Genomic DNA, 23,464 nt, shown 5'->3' on the forward strand with positions numbered 1-23,464 from the left:
TGAATGGATGGGAAGTTCGGTGGACAACGAGATGAATGAAAAGTATCACCACAATTTAACAATAACGATTTAATATATATATATATATCACTAAAAATACACTAAATATACAGTTCGGTAAAACATTTGATTCAAACCATGAATTAGTTATTTGTGCGCGGAACTCGGGATACGCGTAATAATTATTTATTCTAATTTGTAACTAATTTACAACTTCACCCGAATTAACCAGTAGAAAGAGAGAAGAAAGATTCTTCCGTTATGGCCCTTATACTTGTTTAACCATACGGTCGCTCTCGAAGGCGTAATTGCCTATGAATCGTATGTCGTAATAATAAAACTACCCAGTAGATATGTCTATAATTCCTAAGTACAATGTTAAGTTGATTTATCTTAAGCGCGGAGCTAAAAGTATTGCTGCTGATCGGATTGAGCGACGGATGAAGACTGGCTGCCGCTCCGCTGGTCTCCCACTTGGTTGACTCCCCAATGATGTTGCTGCGCATGCGCGCCGCTCAGACTTGCCGCCAGCACGCGAGGGTATTGCCCGTGGGAAAGGAGTGGCGTGATGTAGTACAAGCATTCCTTCGTTACTTTTCTGGGAATTGCTGCCAGTCGACGCTTATCACCGGATGTAGTTCCGAGAATTCTTAGCCTCAGGAATGCGGTTATCAGCGGATACATTTCACAGAATTCTCGGTTCCCAGGCGCGGTTATCACCGGATGTAGTTCCTGGAATCCTTAGCCTCTGGAATGCGGTTATCACAGGATGTAGTCTAGCCATTCGTGATATGAATGTCTCGGCTTGTCGCTCTATCTTTATTACTTATATTCTAAATATTACAACATTATTATTTTAATAATTATTATTTAATAATGTGTGCCATTATAAGTGTGCGAGGATTTTAATAGTATATAATTATTGTTATTTCTAATTATGATTCTCATCTTAATAATTATGTAATATAAGGTCCCTTACCGCTATTAATCTATTATTAATCTGTTTTTATGCGTGTACGTATATATGTATATATATATATACATATATATATATATTGTTAATTTCTAGATATAAGGTCTTACCTATGTACTTTATTCTGTTTGTTTAACAATTTTTATTTTGACATATGTTCTTTCTTTTTATTTATTAAGTGAACCTTATCTAACAATAGTGTTCCCATTTTAATAATAATAGTGAATTATATCTCTTGTTAAAATTTCTGAGGTGCGATTAATTATTATTATGGCGTTACCCACTGTAGATTAACCTACAGAAGATTTCCGAGAGCAGAATTACCGATGTTGGATTATCTAAAGTAGAACTAGAGACAGTATGATTACCGACAGTGGGATTAGCATTTCCGTATCCTATATACTAATGTCTAGAGATGCTTGGGTACCACACGTCGTTATACGGCGACGTGACACCTCCCCCCTTAATTGAGTCGTTAGGAAATTTCTATTTCTGACGACTTGTTTTTACGAGCTGCTAGGATGCTTTCGAGAATCGGATATTTTGAACTTCCTCTGGTTGCGGGTGTCGGAGTAGCATCATCTTTTGTGTCGTCCACCGTTACTTCAATGGTATCACTATTTCCTTCACCCTTTGTTGTCTTCCTTCCGTCTTGCTTATCTGATCGTCCCAGATGAAGAAGTAGATGCGTCAACGAACTCCAGATGGCTCCTAACAGATGTAAGCTCCATCCATAGACAGTATGGAGCACGTATCCTCTGATAATGGCGTCGACACATAATTTTACGCCTTTAACTAGGATAAATAATCCGATCATTCCAGCACTTGCTGATCCAAATGCTAAAAAGCCTTGCCACAGCTTCGAGATTGCGCTATCCGTAATTTTGTTGATGTCTGCTTCTCCCAATAAGTTATACATCGAAACAGTGTTAGGTGGGATGCGGTGTCCTGTCGCTCCTCTGGCAATTGTATTTAAAAGTCCTGGTCTCTCTGCGGGGAACATGATGTGGTCCCGTAAGTTGTCCAAGTCTTGATGCGTATATATTCCGCTCGTCATTAAGTTCTTGGTATTAATATATTTCCATGCTAGCTTTGTTAATGGTTGGAGTGTTTGAGGAGGGAGTACCTCCACAGGTTTCGGTGTCAGTCTGTACCAATTTCCCTCCAAGTAGTACATGGATGGTAGTAGTGCGTTGCATTCCTTTATGGTGCCTGTCTTTACCAGTATTCTCGATTTTGGTGTCAGGTAAAGACTGTTATTCTGGTGCGTGACAGGTAGTTCATGGTAACATTCTTCTGATTGCCTAATGCTGACTGGGACGGGTGTACATTTTACTATGTGAATGACTTCCCCTACAGTTACTGCCATGTACCCAGCTGCCTTCATGATTGTATAAGCGAACTCATCTGGGCGGAGGGTTGCTAATGCCAAAGCGTTCTTAAGGACCTGTTTTTCTAGTTCGCACTTTTGCCTAATTACGTCGCTGTACAGGGCTGTCATTTGCGTTCTTATGTGTTTTTCGAGGTAAACAAATTTGGAGTTAACATAAGCGAACAGATCGAGGTTTTCGACTGATAATTTTGCTTTTGACGCAAAGGTCCTTCCTTTCTGCGTCTCTAGAATGAATAATTTTGGATGCTCGCTCAGTAGTAAAGTATATCCGCACAAATGATGCTCTGCTCTTTTTTCCAAGGTGAATGTAACGTCTTGAGTCGTGATGGTGTATATGTCCGGGTATACTTCCGTATTACCCATGGTTTTTAATTTGGTCGCAAATCCTTCATATAACACCTTGTAGTTATCGAAGTTACAGGACGACTCCGGCCTGGTCGACCAAAACGCATTTCCTTCCTCGTCGGTTAGGCACATTCCATCCGTAAATACGCACACCTCTCCTTTGCTCAAAATCACGTTGTTCTGTCTTATCTTTACAGTAGCATAATATTCCTTGATGTTAATTTTGAGTGATGCTTGCACCACTACATTGTCCCACGTGCCGTACGGATCGGCGTATTGTGTTCCCGAACACTTGCCGTCCATTGAAATTGATCCTGCTAATGTGGCACTCCGATATTCGGTGGCATTGGCCCGCAATCCTGATACCTGCAGGGTCGGTGTTATTCCCATTATACCGGTGTTGAACGTGGCCTTGCATGCCTCAGCTGTTAAGTCCATCAGGTATATTCGCCTTCCATTTTGAACAGCTGACACATGTGATGACATTCCGCAATAATAAATTGTTCTATCAATCTCCACTCGGCATTGGTATACGTGCGTGTAATCGTATTCTGCTAATTGTAGAAGCTGAATGTAGACTTCTGTAGCATTGGGTGCATGTGATGGGATATTACATTCTCCCGTGTCCAATAGTGAAATTGTTGTGATGTTGGTTGATCCTCCCCCACAGTCGTACCCCAACAAACAGTAACATTCAGAGATGATTCCTACGGTTGTTATTAAAATTCCGAGAAGCCCCATGGTTTCTGTAAAATAATCACCTTAACCTATTTCATTTTAGATATTCTTAACTTATTAGCATGCACTATCCTAGTATGGTTTCCTATTGATAGTTTAACATTATTTCGAGGGAGTATTTCTAAAATCTGATGAGGTCCTGTATATTGGTTGCCGAATTTGTTAGTAGGTTCCTTCAGTAAAAATACCTTATCCCCTTCCCTTAGCGTTAACGGTCTTGCTTTCTTGTCGTAATACCTTTTTGAAGTTTCCTTCGATCTCATCAAATTTTGTCGTGCTACCTCTTGTGTTCTATTTATTTTGTTTATTAGATTCGCGTAATATTGTAAGTATGTCCTGTCCATTTCATCGTCCAAAGGTGGATCTGAGGCTGGAACCCTAGCTAATTTTCCGAAGACTAGTTCGTAGGGCGTGTATCGTGTTCCCTCGTGTACACTTGTATTATATGAAAAGATAGCCGTGTCTACCCATTCGTCCCAATCTTTTTCCTTATCCGTAAATTGCTTCAGGTACTCGATTAGGACATGGTGAGACCTTTCCAATGATCCGTTTGACTGTGGGTAGAAAGCTGTAGTTTTGTACTGCTTTATCTTAAATTTACGTGCTATAGCTCGTAGTAGGGTACTTAAAAAGTTTGATCCTTGGTCTGTGAGTATTGCCCTAGGCGCTCCGAACTTACAAATTAAATTTGAGATTAAAGCATTGGCAATGTCTATTGATGTTGTGCTCGCAAGAGGGACGGCTAAAGAGAATTTTGTTAACTGATCCTGAATCGTCAAAATATATTTATTCCCCTTTTCAGTCTGGGCTAGAGGACCCACTACGTCGAGTGCTACTTTATCGAATGCAGATCCTGGTGTGTCCGTTAACACCATTGGTTGCTTATTTTTGACTCTAACTAGCTTTTTCAGTTGGCAATCCAAACAATTTTGTATGAAGGTCTGAATCTGCCCTTTCATATTTTCCCAAAAGTATCTCGTTCTTATTCTGCTATAAGTTTTGGTCACTCCCTTGTGACCCCCTAAAGCAGATGAATGGTTTTCGCGTATTAGGTCCTCGCGCTCATTCTCCTTGGGTATTCTAATCAAATTTTTACAGAAGCAAATTGTGCAATCTTCCGCGTCGAATAATTCTCCTAACCTTTGCTGGATATATTCCCATGGTATGTCATCTATTCTGTTCGAACTGGAGATGCTTACCGTACGCAAATCTAGTTCCCTTGTCACTGATAGGAGCGATTCCAGAGCATCATTCAGAATTTCTACATCCGTTATCACATTATTATTTTCCTTAATGACTAATGATATTAGATTTTTTAGATCCATATTTAGTGACCCTTGCCCGACCTAGAGTTAAATCCTTGTAATTTGGGAGTTTATTCATATCCTGAAGCTGTTTAGCACCCTCATCGCAAGGGTTGCCCTTCTGAGTAATGAAGATAGCTAGATTATCCCTTCTCATTGTTAATCTATCTCTAGTTTCTGTAAGATTCTGTGAAATTCTGAATGTGTACTCTTCCTGATTCTGCAATTCATATGGCCGCGATATTGGTTCGAATAAAGTGTCGGAACTGGAGTCTGAATCGCTATCAGCAATGATAGGAGAATTATTTGAGCAAATACCCTCCGTCTTGCCTGGCACCTTACTTATGTCTATCCGATCGAAGAGCTTCTCTAGCTCTCTTGTATCAGATCCGTGTGTGCCTGACCTGCGAGAATACAAGGACTCGTTTGAGGAGCTGTCGTCTCTATGTAGTGGCAAGACCTGCGCCGTTCCTGGTGGATTTCGCGAAAGAGCGTCGGCATTTGCATTGGCTGTGCCTGCCTTGTATATTATTCTGAAATCGTACTCGGCTAGTTTCAAACCCCATTTGGTCAAACGCGAAGTTGGATCTTTGTGGGATTTTAGCCACACCAGTGGACGATGATCAGTAACTAGCGTAAATTGCCTGCCATATAAGTATGGCCTAAAGTAGTGCACGGCGTAGACTATTGCTAAGAGTTCGCGTTCGATGGTCGAGTAGTTCTTTTCAGCTATATTTAGTAGTCTTGAACAATAAGAGATAGGCAGGTCTTTCCCTATCGGTCCCTGACTAAGCACTCCACCTATAGCATAACCTGACGCATCCGTAGTAACGTTAAATTCCCTACTGAAGTCTGGGTATTGGAGCACAGGTTCCTTGCACAGCGTGTCTCGTAGTGTCACGAATGCCATTTCCTGTGGCTCACCCCACTTAAATGTCACTTCCTTCTTTAATAACTCTGTGAGAGGTCTTGCCAGCTTAGAGAATCCGGGGATGAACCTCCTATAGTATCCCGCGAGTCCCAAGAATTGTCGAACGTTCTTAGCTTTCTTTGGTTGCGGGAATTCTTTTACGGCACGTAGCTTCTTCGGATCCGGTTTCACACCGTCTTTGCCGATGATGTGACCCAGATAAATAACTTCCTTTTTTCAGAAATTCACATTTGTCAGGCTGCAGCTTCAAATTCGCCTTCCTTAGTCTACCTATAAGCTTGTTAAATTTTATCTCGTGCTCATGGAGCGACCTTTGCGTATAATACTATGTCGTCCAAGTAGACGAACATTTCTTCGCCTTGAAGACCCGTCAGGACGAGGTCCATGAGCCGTTGGAAGGTGGCTGGAGCATTCTTTAATCCGAACGGCATTCTCGCAAATTCGAAATGCCCGTGAGGTGTCGAGAAGGCGGTCTTGTGGCTATCATCTGGGTGCATTTCGATCTGGTGAAATCCGGACTTTAGGTCGAAGGTAGAGAAGTATTTCGCTGAACCCAGCTGATCGAGTATCTCTGTAATGTTAGGGAGGGGATACGCATCCCCGACAGTCTTCTCATTAAGTCCTCTATAATCAATAACCATTCTCCACTTGGGATTTCCCATTGAGTCAGCCTTTTTGGGTACTACCCAGATAGGGGAATTGTAAGGAGAGAGGGATGGCCTTATTATATCACTCTCTAACAGTTCTTGTGTCTGTTTATTTATCTCTTCCTTATGTATGGGTGGGAACCTGTACTGTTTGGTATGTATCGGTATCTCATCGGTAGTAATAATTCTATGCGTCAGCATCTGCGTGCTCTCCAGCTGTTCTCCTGGGAGATGAAAGCAGTCTGCGCTGACAGATAAGAGGTCAATGACGCTCTTCCTTTCTTCGTTGTTCAAATGATCTAGACGTAACAGTGCTTCAACCTCCTTTGCCCTATTATTGTTCTCTCGCTTCCTCCGCCTATCTTGATCATGGTTCCTCTGACAATTCTTGATCGTTCCGACGCATACCGTTATTTCCTCTTTTGATGTTCCTGGTGTATCTCGTATTTTGTCCTGATGTGCTTCGAATGCTTGTAATTCCAGCGTGGGAATCACGATATCCTGATCCTCATTAGTGGTGTTTATCACCCTGAGATAAGCCCGACCCTGGTGATTTTTAACAATGGCTTCCCCCATGTATATTCCCTGTAAGGATTCTATCCGTGGAATGTAACCTTCATCGATTTCGGGATTCTTGACACGGCAATGAAACACCGCACTCGTCCTTGCCGATACGCGCATGAATTGTCTGTCTGTGAAAGGCACTTCCTTGTCCGCGATCCTCATACACTGTTGGGTGTAGCTTACATCAGCACCAACTGTTTTCAGGAACTCACTTCCCAGAATACCGTCCTGCTCGATCGGGAAATTCGATCCCACCACGTAAAACCGTACCTTTTTCCCAAAGAGGTGGGCGGCCAATGAACCCCTCGTTCGAATATGGTCGTCCGTAATACCACATACCTTTATTACATCGTTGTTGTCGATATAGGAATTCGATTCGACAGCACTTTCTTTGATAATGTTAACTTCTGCGCCAGTGTCAATCATGAATTTGACCTGTCTTCCATGATTCCCGATGTCCATAACTATGGTAGGTGCTTTTGCTGTTGGTTTATAATTTATTGTTGCGACTTGTTTGATTGAGTCGCCTGCGCATTGGATTGTCCGTGAGCGTTTCCCATGGCGGCCCCGCTCCTGTCTGATCTCGACGGGCCGCTTACAGGGTTTCCCTGGTTGCTGGACGTTGAGTGGCTTCTTTCCCTATTAATGGCCCTTGGCGGCGAACTCCGGCGGTCATTGCCTTGGCTATACTGTGGTCTATGTTCCGTCGATTTCCGGCGGCTTCTTGTTCTATCCTCCGGGCTCTGACGGCCCGAATTATACGCGTGGTGTTTATCCCCACTTCTATGTTCACTATCGTACTTAAGTTTCCGGCAATCCTTTAAAATGTGGCCAATTCTCTTACAATAGTAGCAGGTTCGCTGTTCACGTGGGCTAAATGGCCTATTGTTTAAAGCTACATTTAGTACCTGGTCTTTTGACCGAGGAGAGGAAGGCCTTGCGGTGATTTCCGAAAAGGTTGGTGGTCTCCCTCTGATTCGGCAATCCTTTGCCATATGACCGCTTCCCTTACAGATTGTGCAAATAGTCTTTCCGCTCGTGATCGCACGTATTTTAGGGGCCTCCCTTGATTCTTCCTTGCTGGTACGAGCTCGGTTTCTCTCTAGGGCCCTACTTATTCTTAGAAGGGCGTTGGCCGCCGTCGTTAAGTCGTGATATCTTTCATGCTTCATCCGTAACTCATATTCCTCCGGCAAGCCATTCTCTAGTGCGTCGAGTACCTCGCACTCAATTCGTCTCCGTTGATGATCTGACAATTCTCCCGATTCCTTAATTTCCGCCTCGATTATGGCTTGTTTTAATTCCTTTATGCGTTCGGTGTAATCTAAGATCCTTTCCCTGGATTTCATGTAGATATTAGCTAATTGTCCCTTATAATGGCTTGCGGATTTGGCTGGCTGGAAGGCTGCTTTTAGCAAGCCTACCAGTTGTTCTATCGTTTGTAGCTCCTGGTCTTCTGTGACTGAATACGCATGCCCATCTAATTTGGCTCGAATTCTTCGAACTAGCATCGCTTCCACTTCCCCGGAAGGACGTTCAAGGAACAGATCCATAGCCCTCTTGCATGCTCTCGAAAATTGGAGGACCGATATATTGTACCCATCAAAACGCGGGATTGTTTCGGTTATTTCCTTTAGCTTTAATTCTGACCCTGCCATTTGGACTGGTTTCGTTCGAATCGGTCTAGGTTCAGGTTTCTCTTCATCTGTTACACGATTTCTCCTAGGTAAGTCAATGTCGACGATAGATTCCAGATTACTCCTAGATGAATACGGGCTCCTTTCACGGGGTATGGCCGTGGCTATAGGCGTATTTCGCGTCTCATTTATTAACATAGATTCGTGCCGATGGTCTAATTCTTTTGCGCGAAGTTCATTTTCACGTCGTTGAAGATTTATTTCGCGTCTATCTAGATCTATGTCACGTTTTTCTATTTCTAACTCTCGGTTATTCAATTTCGTTTTTTGATCAGTTATTTCGCGAAGATGTGTTTGGATATTTCTCTCCTGTTCTTCAATTTTCATTATTCTCGCTTCTAATTCAGATTCTAACTTTTGCATATCGCTTTCTCGTTCCCGCATTTTCTTTTCTAGTTTCTTGATTTTTTGTTCTGTGGCTTTATTTTCCTCCAGACAGAGTAATATCCTTGCTTCCCGTTCGTCTAACTCTCCCTCGTACGCTCTTAATTCCTCCTCCGTGAGGGAGGTCCTTGTAGGAGTACCGGGTTTTTTTGAAGCCGCCATTCTTAGAGTGTTGTTGCGAAAGGTTCTAGCGTTAAAATCGAATATGCCAAAAGAAGTAGGTAAATGAAATAGTTAAGTCCCAAGGGAGGCTTTACCATCCCACCGCTGCCACCAAAAATTTTCTTATAATTTTTGTTACGTCCCAGACGGGAGAAAACACAAAAAAAAGAATTTTTAATTGTGAGCTGCTAATACGGTCAGGTCAAGGACTACCCTTCTACTCCAACCTCGCAGACTCCTCTCGTTTTGGTACAAGGACTCGGGATTGAGAGCAAGTGATTCCTGTTGCTCGAAGAATGGCTGCCGCATAGAAAACCGTCCGCTCCTTTGATGTATATTAGCGCCAATATATTTTTACTGACTTACCACCGCTGCCAAGACTTTCCAACCAATGAATGATATCAGGGGGTTGCCGTATATCCTGGACTGGAATTCGCCCCCTTGGGTAGATATTAATTCAAACGCCCTCAGATTCTTTAGATGAATGGATGGGAAGTTCGGTGGACAACGAGATGAATGAAAAGTATCACCACAATTTAACAATAACGCTTTAATATATATATATATATCACTAAAAATACACTAAATATACAATTCGGTAAAACATTTGATTCAAACCATGAATTAGTTATTTGTGCGCGGAACTCGGGATACGCGTAATAATTATTTATTCTAATTTGTAACTAATTTACAACTTCACCCGAATTAACCAGTAGAAAGAGAGAAGAAAGATTCTTCCGTTATGGCCCTTATACTTGTTTAACCATACGGTCGCTCTCGAAGGCGTAATTGCCTATGAATCGTATGTCGTAATAATAAAACTACCCAGTAGATATGTCTATAATTCCTAAGTACAATGTTAAGTTGATTTATCTTAAGCGCGGAGCTAAAAGTATTGCTGCTGATCGGATTGAGCGACGGATGAAGACTGGCTGCCGCTCCGCTGGTCTCCCACTTGGTTGACTCCCCAATGATGTTGCTGCGCATGCGCGCCGCTCAGACTTGCCGCCAGCACGCGAGGGTATTGCCCGTGGGAAAGGAGTGGCGTGATGTAGTACAAGCATTCCTTCGTTACTTTTCTGGGAATTGCTGCCAGTCGACGCTTATCACCGGATGTAGTTCCGAGAATTCTTAGCCTCAGGAATGCGGTTATCAGCGGATACATTTCACAGAATTCTCGGTTCCCAGGCGCGGTTATCACCGGATGTAGTTCCTGGAATCCTTAGCCTCTGGAATGCGGTTATCACAGGATGTAGTCTAGCCATTCGTGATATGAATGTCTCGGCTTGTCGCTCTATCTTTATTACTTATATTCTAAATATTACAACATTATTATTTTAATAATTATTATTTAATAATGTGTGCCATTATAAGTGTGCGAGGATTTTAATAGTATATAATTATTGTTATTTCTAATTATGATTCTCATCTTAATAATTATGTAATATAAGGTCCCTTACCGCTATTAATCTATTATTAATCTGTTTTTATGCGTGTACGTATATATGTATATATATATATACATATATATATATATTGTTAATTTCTAGATATAAGGTCTTACCTATGTACTTTATTCTGTTTGTTTAACAATTTTTATTTTGACATATGTTCTTTCTTTTTATTTATTAAGTGAACCTTATCTAACAATAGTGTTCCCATTTTAATAATAATAGTGAATTATATCTCTTGTTAAAATTTCTGAGGTGCGATTAATTATTATTATGGCGTTACCCACTGTAGATTAACCTACAGAAGATTTCCGAGAGCAGAATTACCGATGTTGGATTATCTAAAGTAGAACTAGAGACAGTATGATTACCGACAGTGGGATTAGCATTTCCGTATCCTATATACTAATGTCTAGAGATGCTTGGGTACCACACGTCGTTATACGGCGACGTGACATACGAAATGAAACAATTTTAAAAACTTCGATTCCACTATTAAATTGATTTTCGATCTTATGAAATGCAATGTTCTGAATCGATTGGTAACATTTTTCAATCTGTGGCACAAGTATTTAGAAAGATTTCACGATTTTATCTTCTCATATACCGAAATTCGCATACGTCGATTACATTTTTCGACAAATTTCATGTTATAACGCGTATTTACACATAGTAAAAACGTTATATTCTTGTTATATTCTTCATTCTGCGTCGATAGAATGTAAAATCATTGAAATCGGACGAGATTTCAATTTTTCATTTTTCGTCGATACGCGTATATGAGCGAAAAATCGTATATACGAAATGAAACAATGTTAAAAACTTCGATTCCACTATAAAATTGATGTTTGATCTTATGAAATGCAATGTTCTGAATCGATTGGTAACATTTTTCAATCTGTGGCACAAGTATTTAGAAAGATTTCACGATTTTATCTTCTCATATACCGAAATTCGCATACGTCGATTACATTTTTCGACAAATTTCATGTTATAACGCGTATTTACACATAGTAAAAACGTTATATTCTTGTTATATTCTTCATTCTGCGTCGATAGAATGTAAAATCATTGAAATCGGACGAGATTTCAATTTTTCATTTTTCGTCGATACGCGTATATGAGCGAAAAATCGTATATACGAAATGAAACAATGTTAAAAACTTCGATTCCACTATAAAATTGATGTTTGATCTTATGAAATGCAATGTTCTGAATCGATTGGTAACATTTTTCAATCTGTGGCACAAGTATTTAGAAAGATTTCACGATTTTATCTTCTCATATACCGAAATTCGCATACGTCGATTACATTTTTCGACAAATTTCATGTTATAACGCGTATTTACACATAGTAAAAACGTTATATTCTTGTTATATTCTTCATTCTGCGTCGATAGAATGTAAAATCATTGAAATCGGACGAGATTTCAATTTTTCATTTTTCGTCGATACGCGTATATGAGCGAAAAATCGTATATACGAAATGAAACAATGTTAAAAACTTCGATTCCACTATAAAATTGATGTTTGATCTTATGAAATGCAATGTTCTGAATCGATTGGTAACATTTTTCAATCTGTGGCACAAGTATTTAGAAAGATTTGACGATTTTATCTTCTCATATACCGAAATTCGCATACGTCGATTACATTTTTCGACAAATTTCATGTTATAACGCGTATTTACACATAGTAAAAACGTTATATTCTTGTTATATTCTTCATTCTGCGTCGATAGAATGTAAAATCATTGAAATCGGACGAGATTTCAATTTTTCATTTTTCGTCGATACGCGTATATGAGCGAAAAATCGTATATACGAAATGAAACAATGTTAAAAACTTCGATTCCACTATAAAATTGATGTTTGATCTTATGAAATGCAATGTTCTGAATCGATTGGTAACATTTTTCAATCTGTGGCACAAGTATTTAGAAAGATTTCACGATTTTATCTTCTCATATACCGAAATTCGCATACGTCGATTACATTTTTCGACAAATTTCATGTTATAACGCGTATTTACACATAGTAAAAACGTTATATTCTTGTTATATTCTTCATTCTGCGTCGATAGAATGTAAAATCATTGAAATCGGACGAGATTTCAATTTTTCATTTTTCGTCGATACGCGTATATGAGCGAAAAATCGTATATACGAAATGAAACAATGTTAAAAACTTCGATTCCACTATAAAATTGATGTTTGATCTTATGAAATGCAATGTTCTGAATCGATTGGTAACATTTTTCAATCTGTGGCACAAGTATTTAGAAAGATTTCACGATTTTATCTTCTCATATACCGAAATTCGCATACGTCGATTACATTTTTCGACAAATTTCATGTTATAACGCGTATTTACACATAGTAAAAACGTTATATTCTTGTTATATTCTTCATTCTGCGTCGATAGAATGTAAAATCATTGAAATCGGACGAGATTTCAATTTTTCATTTTTCGTCGATACGCGTATATGAGCGAAAAATCGTATATACGAAATGAAACAATGTTAAAAACTTCGATTCCACTATAAAATTGATGTTTGATCTTATGAAATGCAATGTTCTGAATCGATTGGTAACATTTTTCAATCTGTGGCACAAGTATTTAGAAAGATTTGACGATTTTATCTTCTCATATACCGAAATTCGCATACGTCGATTACATTTTTCGACAAATTTCATGTTATAACGCGTATTTACACATAGTAAAAACGTTATATTCTTGTTATATTCTTCATTCTGCGTCGATAGAATGTAAAATCATTGAAATCGGACGAGATTTCAATTTTTCATTTTTCGTCGATACGCGTATATGAGCGAAAAATCGTATATACGAAATGAAACAATGTTAAAAACTTCGATTCCACTATAAAATTGATGTTTGATCTTATGAAATGCAATGTTCTGAATCGATTGGTAACATTTTTCAATCTGTGGCACAAGTATTTAGATAGATTTCACGATTTTATCTTCTCATATACCGAAATTCGCATACGTCGATTACATTTTTCGACAAATTTCATGTTATAACGCGTATTTACACATAGTAAAAACGTTATATTCTTGTTATATTCTTCATTCTGCGTCGATAGAATGTAAAATCATTGAAATCGGACGAGATTTCAATTTTTCATTTTTCGTCGATACGCGTATATGAGCGAAAAATCGTATATACGAAATGAAACAATGTTAAAAACTTCGATTCCACTATAAAATTGATGTTTGATCTTATGAAATGCAATGTTCTGAATCGATTGGTAACATTTTTCAATCTGTGGCACAAGTATTTAGAAAGATTTGACGATTTTATCTTCTCATATACCGAAATTCGCATACGTCGATTACATTTTTCGACAAATTTCATGTTATAACGCGTATTTACACATAGTAAAAACGTTATATTCTTGTTATATTCTTCATTCTGCGTCGATAGAATGTAAAATCATTGAAATCGGACGAGATTTCAATTTTTCATTTTTCGTCGATACGCGTATATGAGCGAAAAATCGTATATACGAAATGAAACAATGTTAAAAACTTCGATTCCACTATAAAATTGATGTTTGATCTTATGAAATGCAATGTTCTGAATCGATTGGTAACATTTTTCAATCTGTGGCACAAGTATTTAGAAAGATTTGACGATTTTATCTTCTCATATACCGAAATTCGCATACGTCGATTACATTTTTCGACAAATTTCATGTTATAACGCGTATTTACACATAGTAAAAACGTTATATTCTTGTTATATTCTTCATTCTGCGTCGATAGAATGTAAAATCATTGAAATCGGACGAGATTTCAATTTTTCATTTTTCGTCGATACGCGTATATGAGCGAAAAATCGTATATACGAAATGAAACAATGTTAAAAACTTCGATTCCACTATAAAATTGATGTTTGATCTTATGAAATGCAATGTTCTGAATCGATTGGTAACATTTTTCAATCTGTGGCACAAGTATTTAGATAGATTTGACGATTTTATCTTCTCATATACCGAAATTCGCATACGTCGATTACATTTTTCGACAAATTTCATGTTATAACGCGTATTTACACATAGTAAAAACGTTATATTCTTGTTATATTCTTCATTCTGCGTCGATAGAATGTAAAATCATTGAAATCGGACGAGATTTCAATTTTTCATTTTTCGTCGATACGCGTATATGAGCGAAAAATCGTATATACGAAATGAAACAATGTTAAAAACTTCGATTCCACTATAAAATTGATGTTTGATCTTATGAAATGCAATGTTCTGAATCGATTGGTAACATTTTTCAATCTGTGGCACAAGTATTTAGATAGATTTGACGATTTTATCTTCTCATATACCGAAATTCGCATACGTCGATTACATTTTTCGACAAATTTCATGTTATAACGCGTATTTACACATAGTAAAAACGTTATATTCTTGTTATATTCTTCATTCTGCGTCGATAGAATGTAAAATCATTGAAATCGGACGAGATTTCAATTTTTCATTTTTCGTCGATACGCGTATATGAGCGAAAAATCGTATATACGAAATGAAACAATGTTAAAAACTTCGATTCCACTATAAAATTGATGTTTGATCTTATGAAATGCAATGTTCTGAATCGATTGGTAACATTTTTCAATCTGTGGCACAAGTATTTAGAAAGATTTCACGATTTTATCTTCTCATATACCGAAATTCGCATACGTCGATTACATTTTTCGACAAATTTCATGTTATAACGCGTATTTACACATAGTAAAAACGTTATATTCTTGTTATATTCTTCATTCTGCGTCGATAGAATGTAAAATCATTGAAATCGGACGAGATTTCAATTTTTCATTTTTCGTCGATACGCGTATATGAGCGAAAAATCGTATATACGAAATGAAACAATGTTAAAAACTTCGATTCCACTATAAAATTGATGTTTGATCTTATGAAATGCAATGTTCTGAATCGATTGGTAACATTTTTCAATCTGTGGCACAAGTATTTAGATAGATTTCACGATTTTATCTTCTCATATACCGAAATTCGCATACGTCGATTACATTTTTCGACAAATTTCATGTTATAACGCGTATTTACACATAGTAAAAACGTTATATTCTTGTTATATTCTTCATTCTGCGTCGATAGAATGTAAAATCATTGAAATCGGACGAGATTTCAATTTTTCATTTTTCGTCGATACGCGTATATGAGCGAAAAATCGTATATACGAAATGAAACAATGTTAAAAACTTCGATTCCACTATAAAATTGATGTTTGATCTTATGAAATGCAATGTTCTGAATCGATTGGTAACATTTTTCAATCTGTGGCACAAGTATTTAGAAAGATTTGACGATTTTATCTTCTCATATACCGAAATTCGCATACGTCGATTACATTTTTCGACAAATTTCATGTTATAACGCGTATTTACACATAGTAAAAACGTTATATTCTTGTTATATTCTTCATTCTGCGTCGATAGAATGTAAAATCATTGAAATCGGACGAGATTTCAATTTTTCATTTTTCGTCGATACGCGTATATGAGCGAAAAATCGTATATACGAAATGAAACAATGTTAAAAACTTCGATTCCACTATAAAATTGATGTTTGATCTTATGAAATGCAATGTTCTGAATCGATTGGTAACATTTTTCAATCTGTGGCACAAGTATTTAGAAAGATTTCACGATTTTATCTTCTCATATACCGAAATTCGCATACGTCGATTACATTTTTCGACAAATTTCATGTTATAACGCGTATTTACACATAGTAAAAACGTTATATTCTTGTTATATTCTTCATTCTGCGTCGATAGAATGTAAAATCATTGAAATCGGACGAGATTTCAATTTTTCATTTTTCGTCGATACGCGTATATGAGCGAAAAATCGTATATACGAAATGAAACAATGTTAAAAACTTCGATTCCACTATAAAATTGATGTTTGATCTTATGAAATGCAATGTTCTGAATCGATTGGTAACATTTTTCAATCTGTGGCACAAGTATTTAGAAAGATTTCACGATTTTATCTTCTCATATACCGAAATTCGCATACGTCGATTACATTTTTCGACAAATTTCATGTTATAACGCGTATTTACACATAGTAAAAACGTTATATTCTTGTTATATTCTTCATTCTGCGTCGATAGAATGTAAAATCATTGAAATCGGACGAGATTTCAATTTTTCATTTTTCGTCGATACGCGTATATGAGCGAAAAATCGTATATACGAAATGAAACAATGTTAAAAACTTCGATTCCACTATAAAATTGATGTTTGATCTTATGAAATGCAATGTTCTGAATCGATTGGTAACATTTTTCAATCTGTGGCACAAGTATTTAGAAAGATTTCACGATTTTATCTTCTCATATACCGAAATTCGCATACGTCGATTACATTTTTCGACAAATTTCATGTTATAACGCGTATTTACACATAGTAAAAACGTTATATTCTTGTTATATTCTTCATTCTGCGTCGATAGAATGTAAAATCATTGAAATCGGACGAGATTTCAATTTTTCATTTTTCGTCGATACGCGTATATGAGCGAAAAATCGTATATACGAAATGAAACAATGTTAAAAACTTCGATTCCACTATAAAATTGATGTTTGATCTTATGAAATGCAATGTTCTGAATCGATTGGTAACATTTTTCAATCTGTGGCACAAGTATTTAGAAAGATTTCACGATTTTATCTTCTCATATACCGAAATTCGCATACGTCGATTACATTTTTCGACAAATTTCATGTTATAACGCGTATTTACACATAGTAAAAACGTTATATTCTTGTTATATTCTTCATTCTGCGTCGATAGAATGTAAAATCATTGAAATCGGACGAGATTTCAATTTTTCATTTTTCGTCGATACGCGTATATGAGCGAAAAATCGTATATACGAAATGAAACAATGTTAAAAACTTCGATTCCACTATAAAATTGATGTTTGATCTTATGAAATGCAATGTTCTGAATCGATTGGTAACATTTTTCAATCTGTGGCACAAGTATTTAGATAGATTTGACGATTTTATCTTCTCATATACCGAAATTCGCATACGTCGATTACATTTTTCGACAAATTTCATGTTATAACGCGTATTTACACATAGTAAAAACGTTATATTCTTGTTATATTCTTCATTCTGCGTCGATAGAATGTAAAATCATTGAAATCGGACGAGATTTCAATTTTTCATTTTTCGTCGATACGCGTATATGAGCGAAAAATCGTATATACGAAATGAAACAATGTTAAAAACTTCGATTCCACTATAAAATTGATGTTTGATCTTATGAAATGCAATGTTCTGAATCGATTGGTAACATTTTTCAATCTGTGGCACAAGTATTTAGAAAGATTTGACGATTTTATCTTCTCATATACCGAAATTCGCATACGTCGATTACATTTTTCGACAAATTTCATGTTATAACGCGTATTTACACATAGTAAAAACGTTATATTCTTGTTATATTCTTCATTCTGCGTCGATAGAATGTAAAATCATTGAAATCGGACGAGATTTCAATTTTTCATTTTTCGTCGATACGCGTATATGAGCGAAAAATCGTATATACGAAATGAAACAATGTTAAAAACTTCGATTCCACTATAAAATTGATGTTTGATCTTATGAAATGCAATGTTCTGAATCGATTGGTAACATTTTTCAATCTGTGGCACAAGTATTTAGAAAGATTTCACGATTTTATCTTCTCATATACCGAAATTCGCATACGTCGATTACATTTTTCGACAAATTTCATGTTATAACGCGTATTTACACATAGTAAAAACGTTATATTCTTGTTATATTCTTCATTCTGCGTCGATAGAATGTAAAATCATTGAAATCGGACGAGATTTCAATTTTTCATTTTTCGTCGATACGCGTATATGAGCGAAAAATCGTATATACGAAATGAAACAATGTTAAAAACTTCGATTCCACTATAAAATTGATGTTTGATCTTATGAAATGCAATGTTCTGAATCGATTGGTAACATTTTTCAATCTGTGGCACAAGTATTTAGAAAGATTTGACGATTTTATCTTCTCATATACCGAAATTCGCATACGTCGATTACATTTTTCGACAAATTTCATGTTATAACGCGTATTTACACATAGTAAAAACGTTATATTCTTGTTATATTCTTCATTCTGCGTCGATAGAATGTAAAATCATTGAAATCGGACGAGATTTCAATTTTTCATTTTTCGTCGATACGCGTATATGAGCGAAAAATCGTATATACGAAATGAAACAATGTTAAAAACTTCGATTCCACTATAAAATTGATGTTTGATCTTATGAAATGCAATGTTCTGAATCGATTGGTAACATTTTTCAATCTGTGGCACAAGTATTTAGATAGATTTGACGATTTTATCTTCTCATATACCGAAATTCGCATACGTCGATTACATTTTTCGACAAATTTCATGTTATAACGCGTATTTACACATAGTAAAAACGTTATATTCTTGTTATATTCTTCATTCTGCGTCGATAGAATGTAAAATCATTGAAATCGGACGAGATTTCAATTTTTCATTTTTCGTCGATACGCGTATATGAGCGAAAAATCGTATATACGAAATGAAACAATGTTAAAAACTTCGATTCCACTATAAAATTGATGTTTGATCTTATGAAATGCAATGTTCTGAATCGATTGGTAACATTTTTCAATCTGTGGCACAAGTATTTAGATAGATTTGACGATTTTATCTTCTCATATACCGAAATTCGCATACGTCGATTACATTTTTCGACAAATTTCATGTTATAACGCGTATTTACACATAGTAAAAACGTTATATTCTTGTTATATTCTTCATTCTGCGTCGATAGAATGTAAAATCATTGAAATCGGACGAGATTTCAATTTTTCATTTTTCGTCGATACGCGTATATGAGCGAAAAATCGTATATACGAAATGAAACAATGTTAAAAACTTCGATTCCACTATAAAATTGATGTTTGATCTTATGAAATGCAATGTTCTGAATCGATTGGTAACATTTTTCAATCTGTGGCACAAGTATTTAGAAAGATTTGACGATTTTATCTTCTCATATACCGAAATTCGCATACGTCGATTACATTTTTCGACAAATTTCATGTTATAACGCGTATTTACACATAGTAAAAACGTTATATTCTTGTTATATTCTTCATTCTGCGTCGATAGAATGTAAAATCATTGAAATCGGACGAGATTTCAATTTTTCATTTTTCGTCGATACGCGTATATGAGCGAAAAATCGTATATACGAAATGAAACAATGTTAAAAACTTCGATTCCACTATAAAATTGATGTTTGATCTTATGAAATGCAATGTTCTGAATCGATTGGTAACATTTTTCAATCTGTGGCACAAGTATTTAGATAGATTTGACGATTTTATCTTCTCATATACCGAAATTCGCATACGTCGATTACATTTTTCGACAAATTTCATGTTATAACGCGTATTTACACATAGTAAAAACGTTATATTCTTGTTATATTCTTCATTCTGCGTCGATAGAATGTAAAATCATTGAAATCGGACGAGATTTCAATTTTTCATTTTTCGTCGATACGCGTATATGAGCGAAAAATCGTATATACGAAATGAAACAATGTTAAAAACTTCGATTCCACTATAAAATTGATGTTTGATCTTATGAAATGCAATGTTCTGAATCGATTGGTAACATTTTTCAATCTGTGGCACAAGTATTTAGATAGATTTGACGATTTTATCTTCTCATATACCGAAATTCGCATACGTCGATTACATTTTTCGACAAATTTCATGTTATAACGCGTATTTACACATAGTAAAAACGTTATATTCTTGTTATATTCTTCATTCTGCGTCGATAGAATGTAAAATCATTGAAATCGGACGAGATTTCAATTTTTCATTTTTCGTCGATACGCGTATATGAGCGAAAAATCGTATATACGAAATGAAACAATGTTAAAAACTTCGATTCCACTATAAAATTGATGTTTGATCTTATGAAATGCAATGTTCTGAATCGATTGGTAACATTTTTCAATCTGTGGCACAAGTATTTAGATAGATTTGACGATTTTATCTTCTCATATACCGAAATTCGCATACGTCGATTACATTTTTCGACAAATTTCATGTTATAACGCGTATTTACACATAGTAAAAACGTTATATTCTTGTTATATTCTTCATTCTGCGTCGATAGAATGTAAAATCATTGAAATCGGACGAGATTTCAATTTTTCATTTTTCGTCGATACGCGTATATGAGCGAAAAATCGTATATACGAAATGAAACAATGTTAAAAACTTCGATTCCACTATAAAATTGATGTTTGATCTTATGAAATGCAATGTTCTGAATCGATTGGTAACATTTTTCAATCTGTGGCACAAGTATTTAGATAGATTTGACGATTTTATCTTCTCATATACCGAAATTCGCATACGTCGATTACATTTTTCGACAAATTTCATGTTATAACGCGTATTTACACATAGTAAAAACGTTATATTCTTGTTATATTCTTCATTCTGCGTCGATAGAATGTAAAATCATTGAAATCGGACGAGATTTCAATTTTTCATTTTTCGTCGATACGCGTATATGAGCGAAAAATCGTATATACGAAATGAAACAATGTTAAAAACTTCGATTCCACTATAAAATTGATGTTTGATCTTATGAAATGCAATGTTCTGAATCGATTGGTAACATTTTTCAATCTGTGGCACAAGTATTTAGATAGATTTGACGATTTTATCTTCTCATATACCGAAATTCGCATACGTCGATTACATTTTTCGACAAATTTCATGTTATAACGCGTATTTACACATAGTAAAAACGTTATATTCTTGTTATATTCTTCATTCTGCGTCGATAGAATGTAAAATCATTGAAATCGGACGAGATTTCAATTTTTCATTTTTCGTCGATACGCGTATATGAGCGAAAAATCGTATATACGAAATGAAACAATGTTAAAAACTTCGATTCCACTATAAAATTGATGTTTGATCTTATGAAATGCAATGTTCTGAATCGATTGGTAACATTTTTCAATCTGTGGCACAAGTATTTAGATAGATTTGACGATTTTATCTTCTCATATACCGAAATTCGCATACGTCGATTACATTTTTCGACAAATTTCATGTTATAACGCGTATTTACACATAGTAAAAACGTTATATTCTTGTTATATTCTTCATTCTGCGTCGATAGAATGTAAAATCATTGAAATCGGACGAGATTTCAATTTTTCATTTTTCGTCGATACGCGTATATGAGCGAAAAATCGTATATACGAAATGAAACAATGTTAAAAACTTCGATTCCACTATAAAATTGATGTTTGATCTTATGAAATGCAATGTTCTGAATCGATTGGTAACATTTTTCAATCTGTGGCACAAGTATTTAGATAGATTTGACGATTTTATCTTCTCATATACCGAAATTCGCATACGTCGATTACATTTTTCGACAAATTTCATGTTATAACGCGTATTTACACATAGTAAAAACGTTATATTCTTGTTATATTCTTCATTCTGCGTCGATAGAATGTAAAATCATTGAAATCGGACGAGATTTCAATTTTTCATTTTTCGTCGATACGCGTATATGAGCGAAAAATCGTATATACGAAATGAAACAATGTTAAAAACTTCGATTCCACTATAAAATTGATGTTTGATCTTATGAAATGCAATGTTCTGAATCGATTGGTAACATTTTTCAATCTGTGGCACAAGTATTTAGATAGATTTGACGATTTTATCTTCTCATATACCGAAATTCGCATACGTCGATTACATTTTTCGACAAATTTCATGTTATAACGCGTATTTACACATAGTAAAAACGTTATATTCTTGTTATATTCTTCATTCTGCGTCGATAGAATGTAAAATCATTGAAATCGGACGAGATTTCAATTTTTCATTTTTCGTCGATACGCGTATATGAGCGAAAAATCGTATATACGAAATGAAACAATGTTAAAAACTTCGATTCCACTATAAAATTGATGTTTGATCTTATGAAATGCAATGTTCTGAATCGATTGGTAACATTTTTCAATCTGTGGCACAAGTATTTAGATAGATTTGACGATTTTATCTTCTCATATACCGAAATTCGCATACGTCGATTACATTTTTCGACAAATTTCATGTTATAACGCGTATTTACACATAGTAAAAACGTTATATTCTTGTTATATTCTTCATTCTGCGTCGATAGAATGTAAAATCATTGAAATCGGACGAGATTTCAATTTTTCATTTTTCGTCGATACGCGTATATGAGCGAAAAATCGTATATACGAAATGAAACAATGTTAAAAACTTCGATTCCACTATAAAATTGATGTTTGATCTTATGAAATGCAATGTTCTGAATCGATTGGTAACATTTTTCAATCTGTGGCACAAGTATTTAGATAGATTTGACGATTTTATCTTCTCATATACCGAAATTCGCATACGTCGATTACATTTTTCGACAAATTTCATGTTATAACGCGTATTTACACATAGTAAAAACGTTATATTCTTGTTATATTCTTCATTCTGCGTCGATAGAATGTAAAATCATTGAAATCGGACGAGATTTCAATTTTTCATTTTTCGTCGATACGCGTATATGAGCGAAAAATCGTATATACGAAATGAAACAATGTTAAAAACTTCGATTCCACTATAAAATTGATGTTTGATCTTATGAAATGCAATGTTCTGAATCGATTGGTAACATTTTTCAATCTGTGGCACAAGTATTTAGATAGATTTGACGATTTTATCTTC

At 35.7% G+C, this 23,464-nt stretch overlaps 1 protein-coding gene across 1 annotated transcript; it reads right to left on the bottom strand.

The window, feature by feature from the left end:
• Window positions 1–1,250: 1,250 nt before the first annotated feature.
• LOC146872092 (uncharacterized) lies at window positions 1,251–3,452 on the bottom strand. Its single transcript, XM_085664379.1, has one exon. The coding sequence runs from the start codon at window positions 3,450–3,452 to the stop codon at window positions 1,449–1,451; it is 2,004 nt and encodes a 667-aa protein (XP_085520505.1). The 3' UTR covers window positions 1,251–1,448.
• Window positions 3,453–23,464: the final 20,012 nt, after the last annotated feature.

The sequence above is a fragment of the Vespa mandarinia genome, unplaced genomic scaffold, assembly GCF_050613455.1.
Source record: "Vespa mandarinia isolate Hongniang unplaced genomic scaffold, ASM5061345v1 scaffold_55, whole genome shotgun sequence".
NCBI lineage: Eukaryota > Metazoa > Arthropoda > Insecta > Hymenoptera > Vespidae > Vespa > Vespa mandarinia.

Coding starts and splice junctions, on each gene's coding strand:
- LOC146872092 (XM_085664379.1), bottom strand. CDS start 3,452: ATGGGGCTTCTCGGAATTTTAATAACAACCGTAGGAATCATCTCTGAA.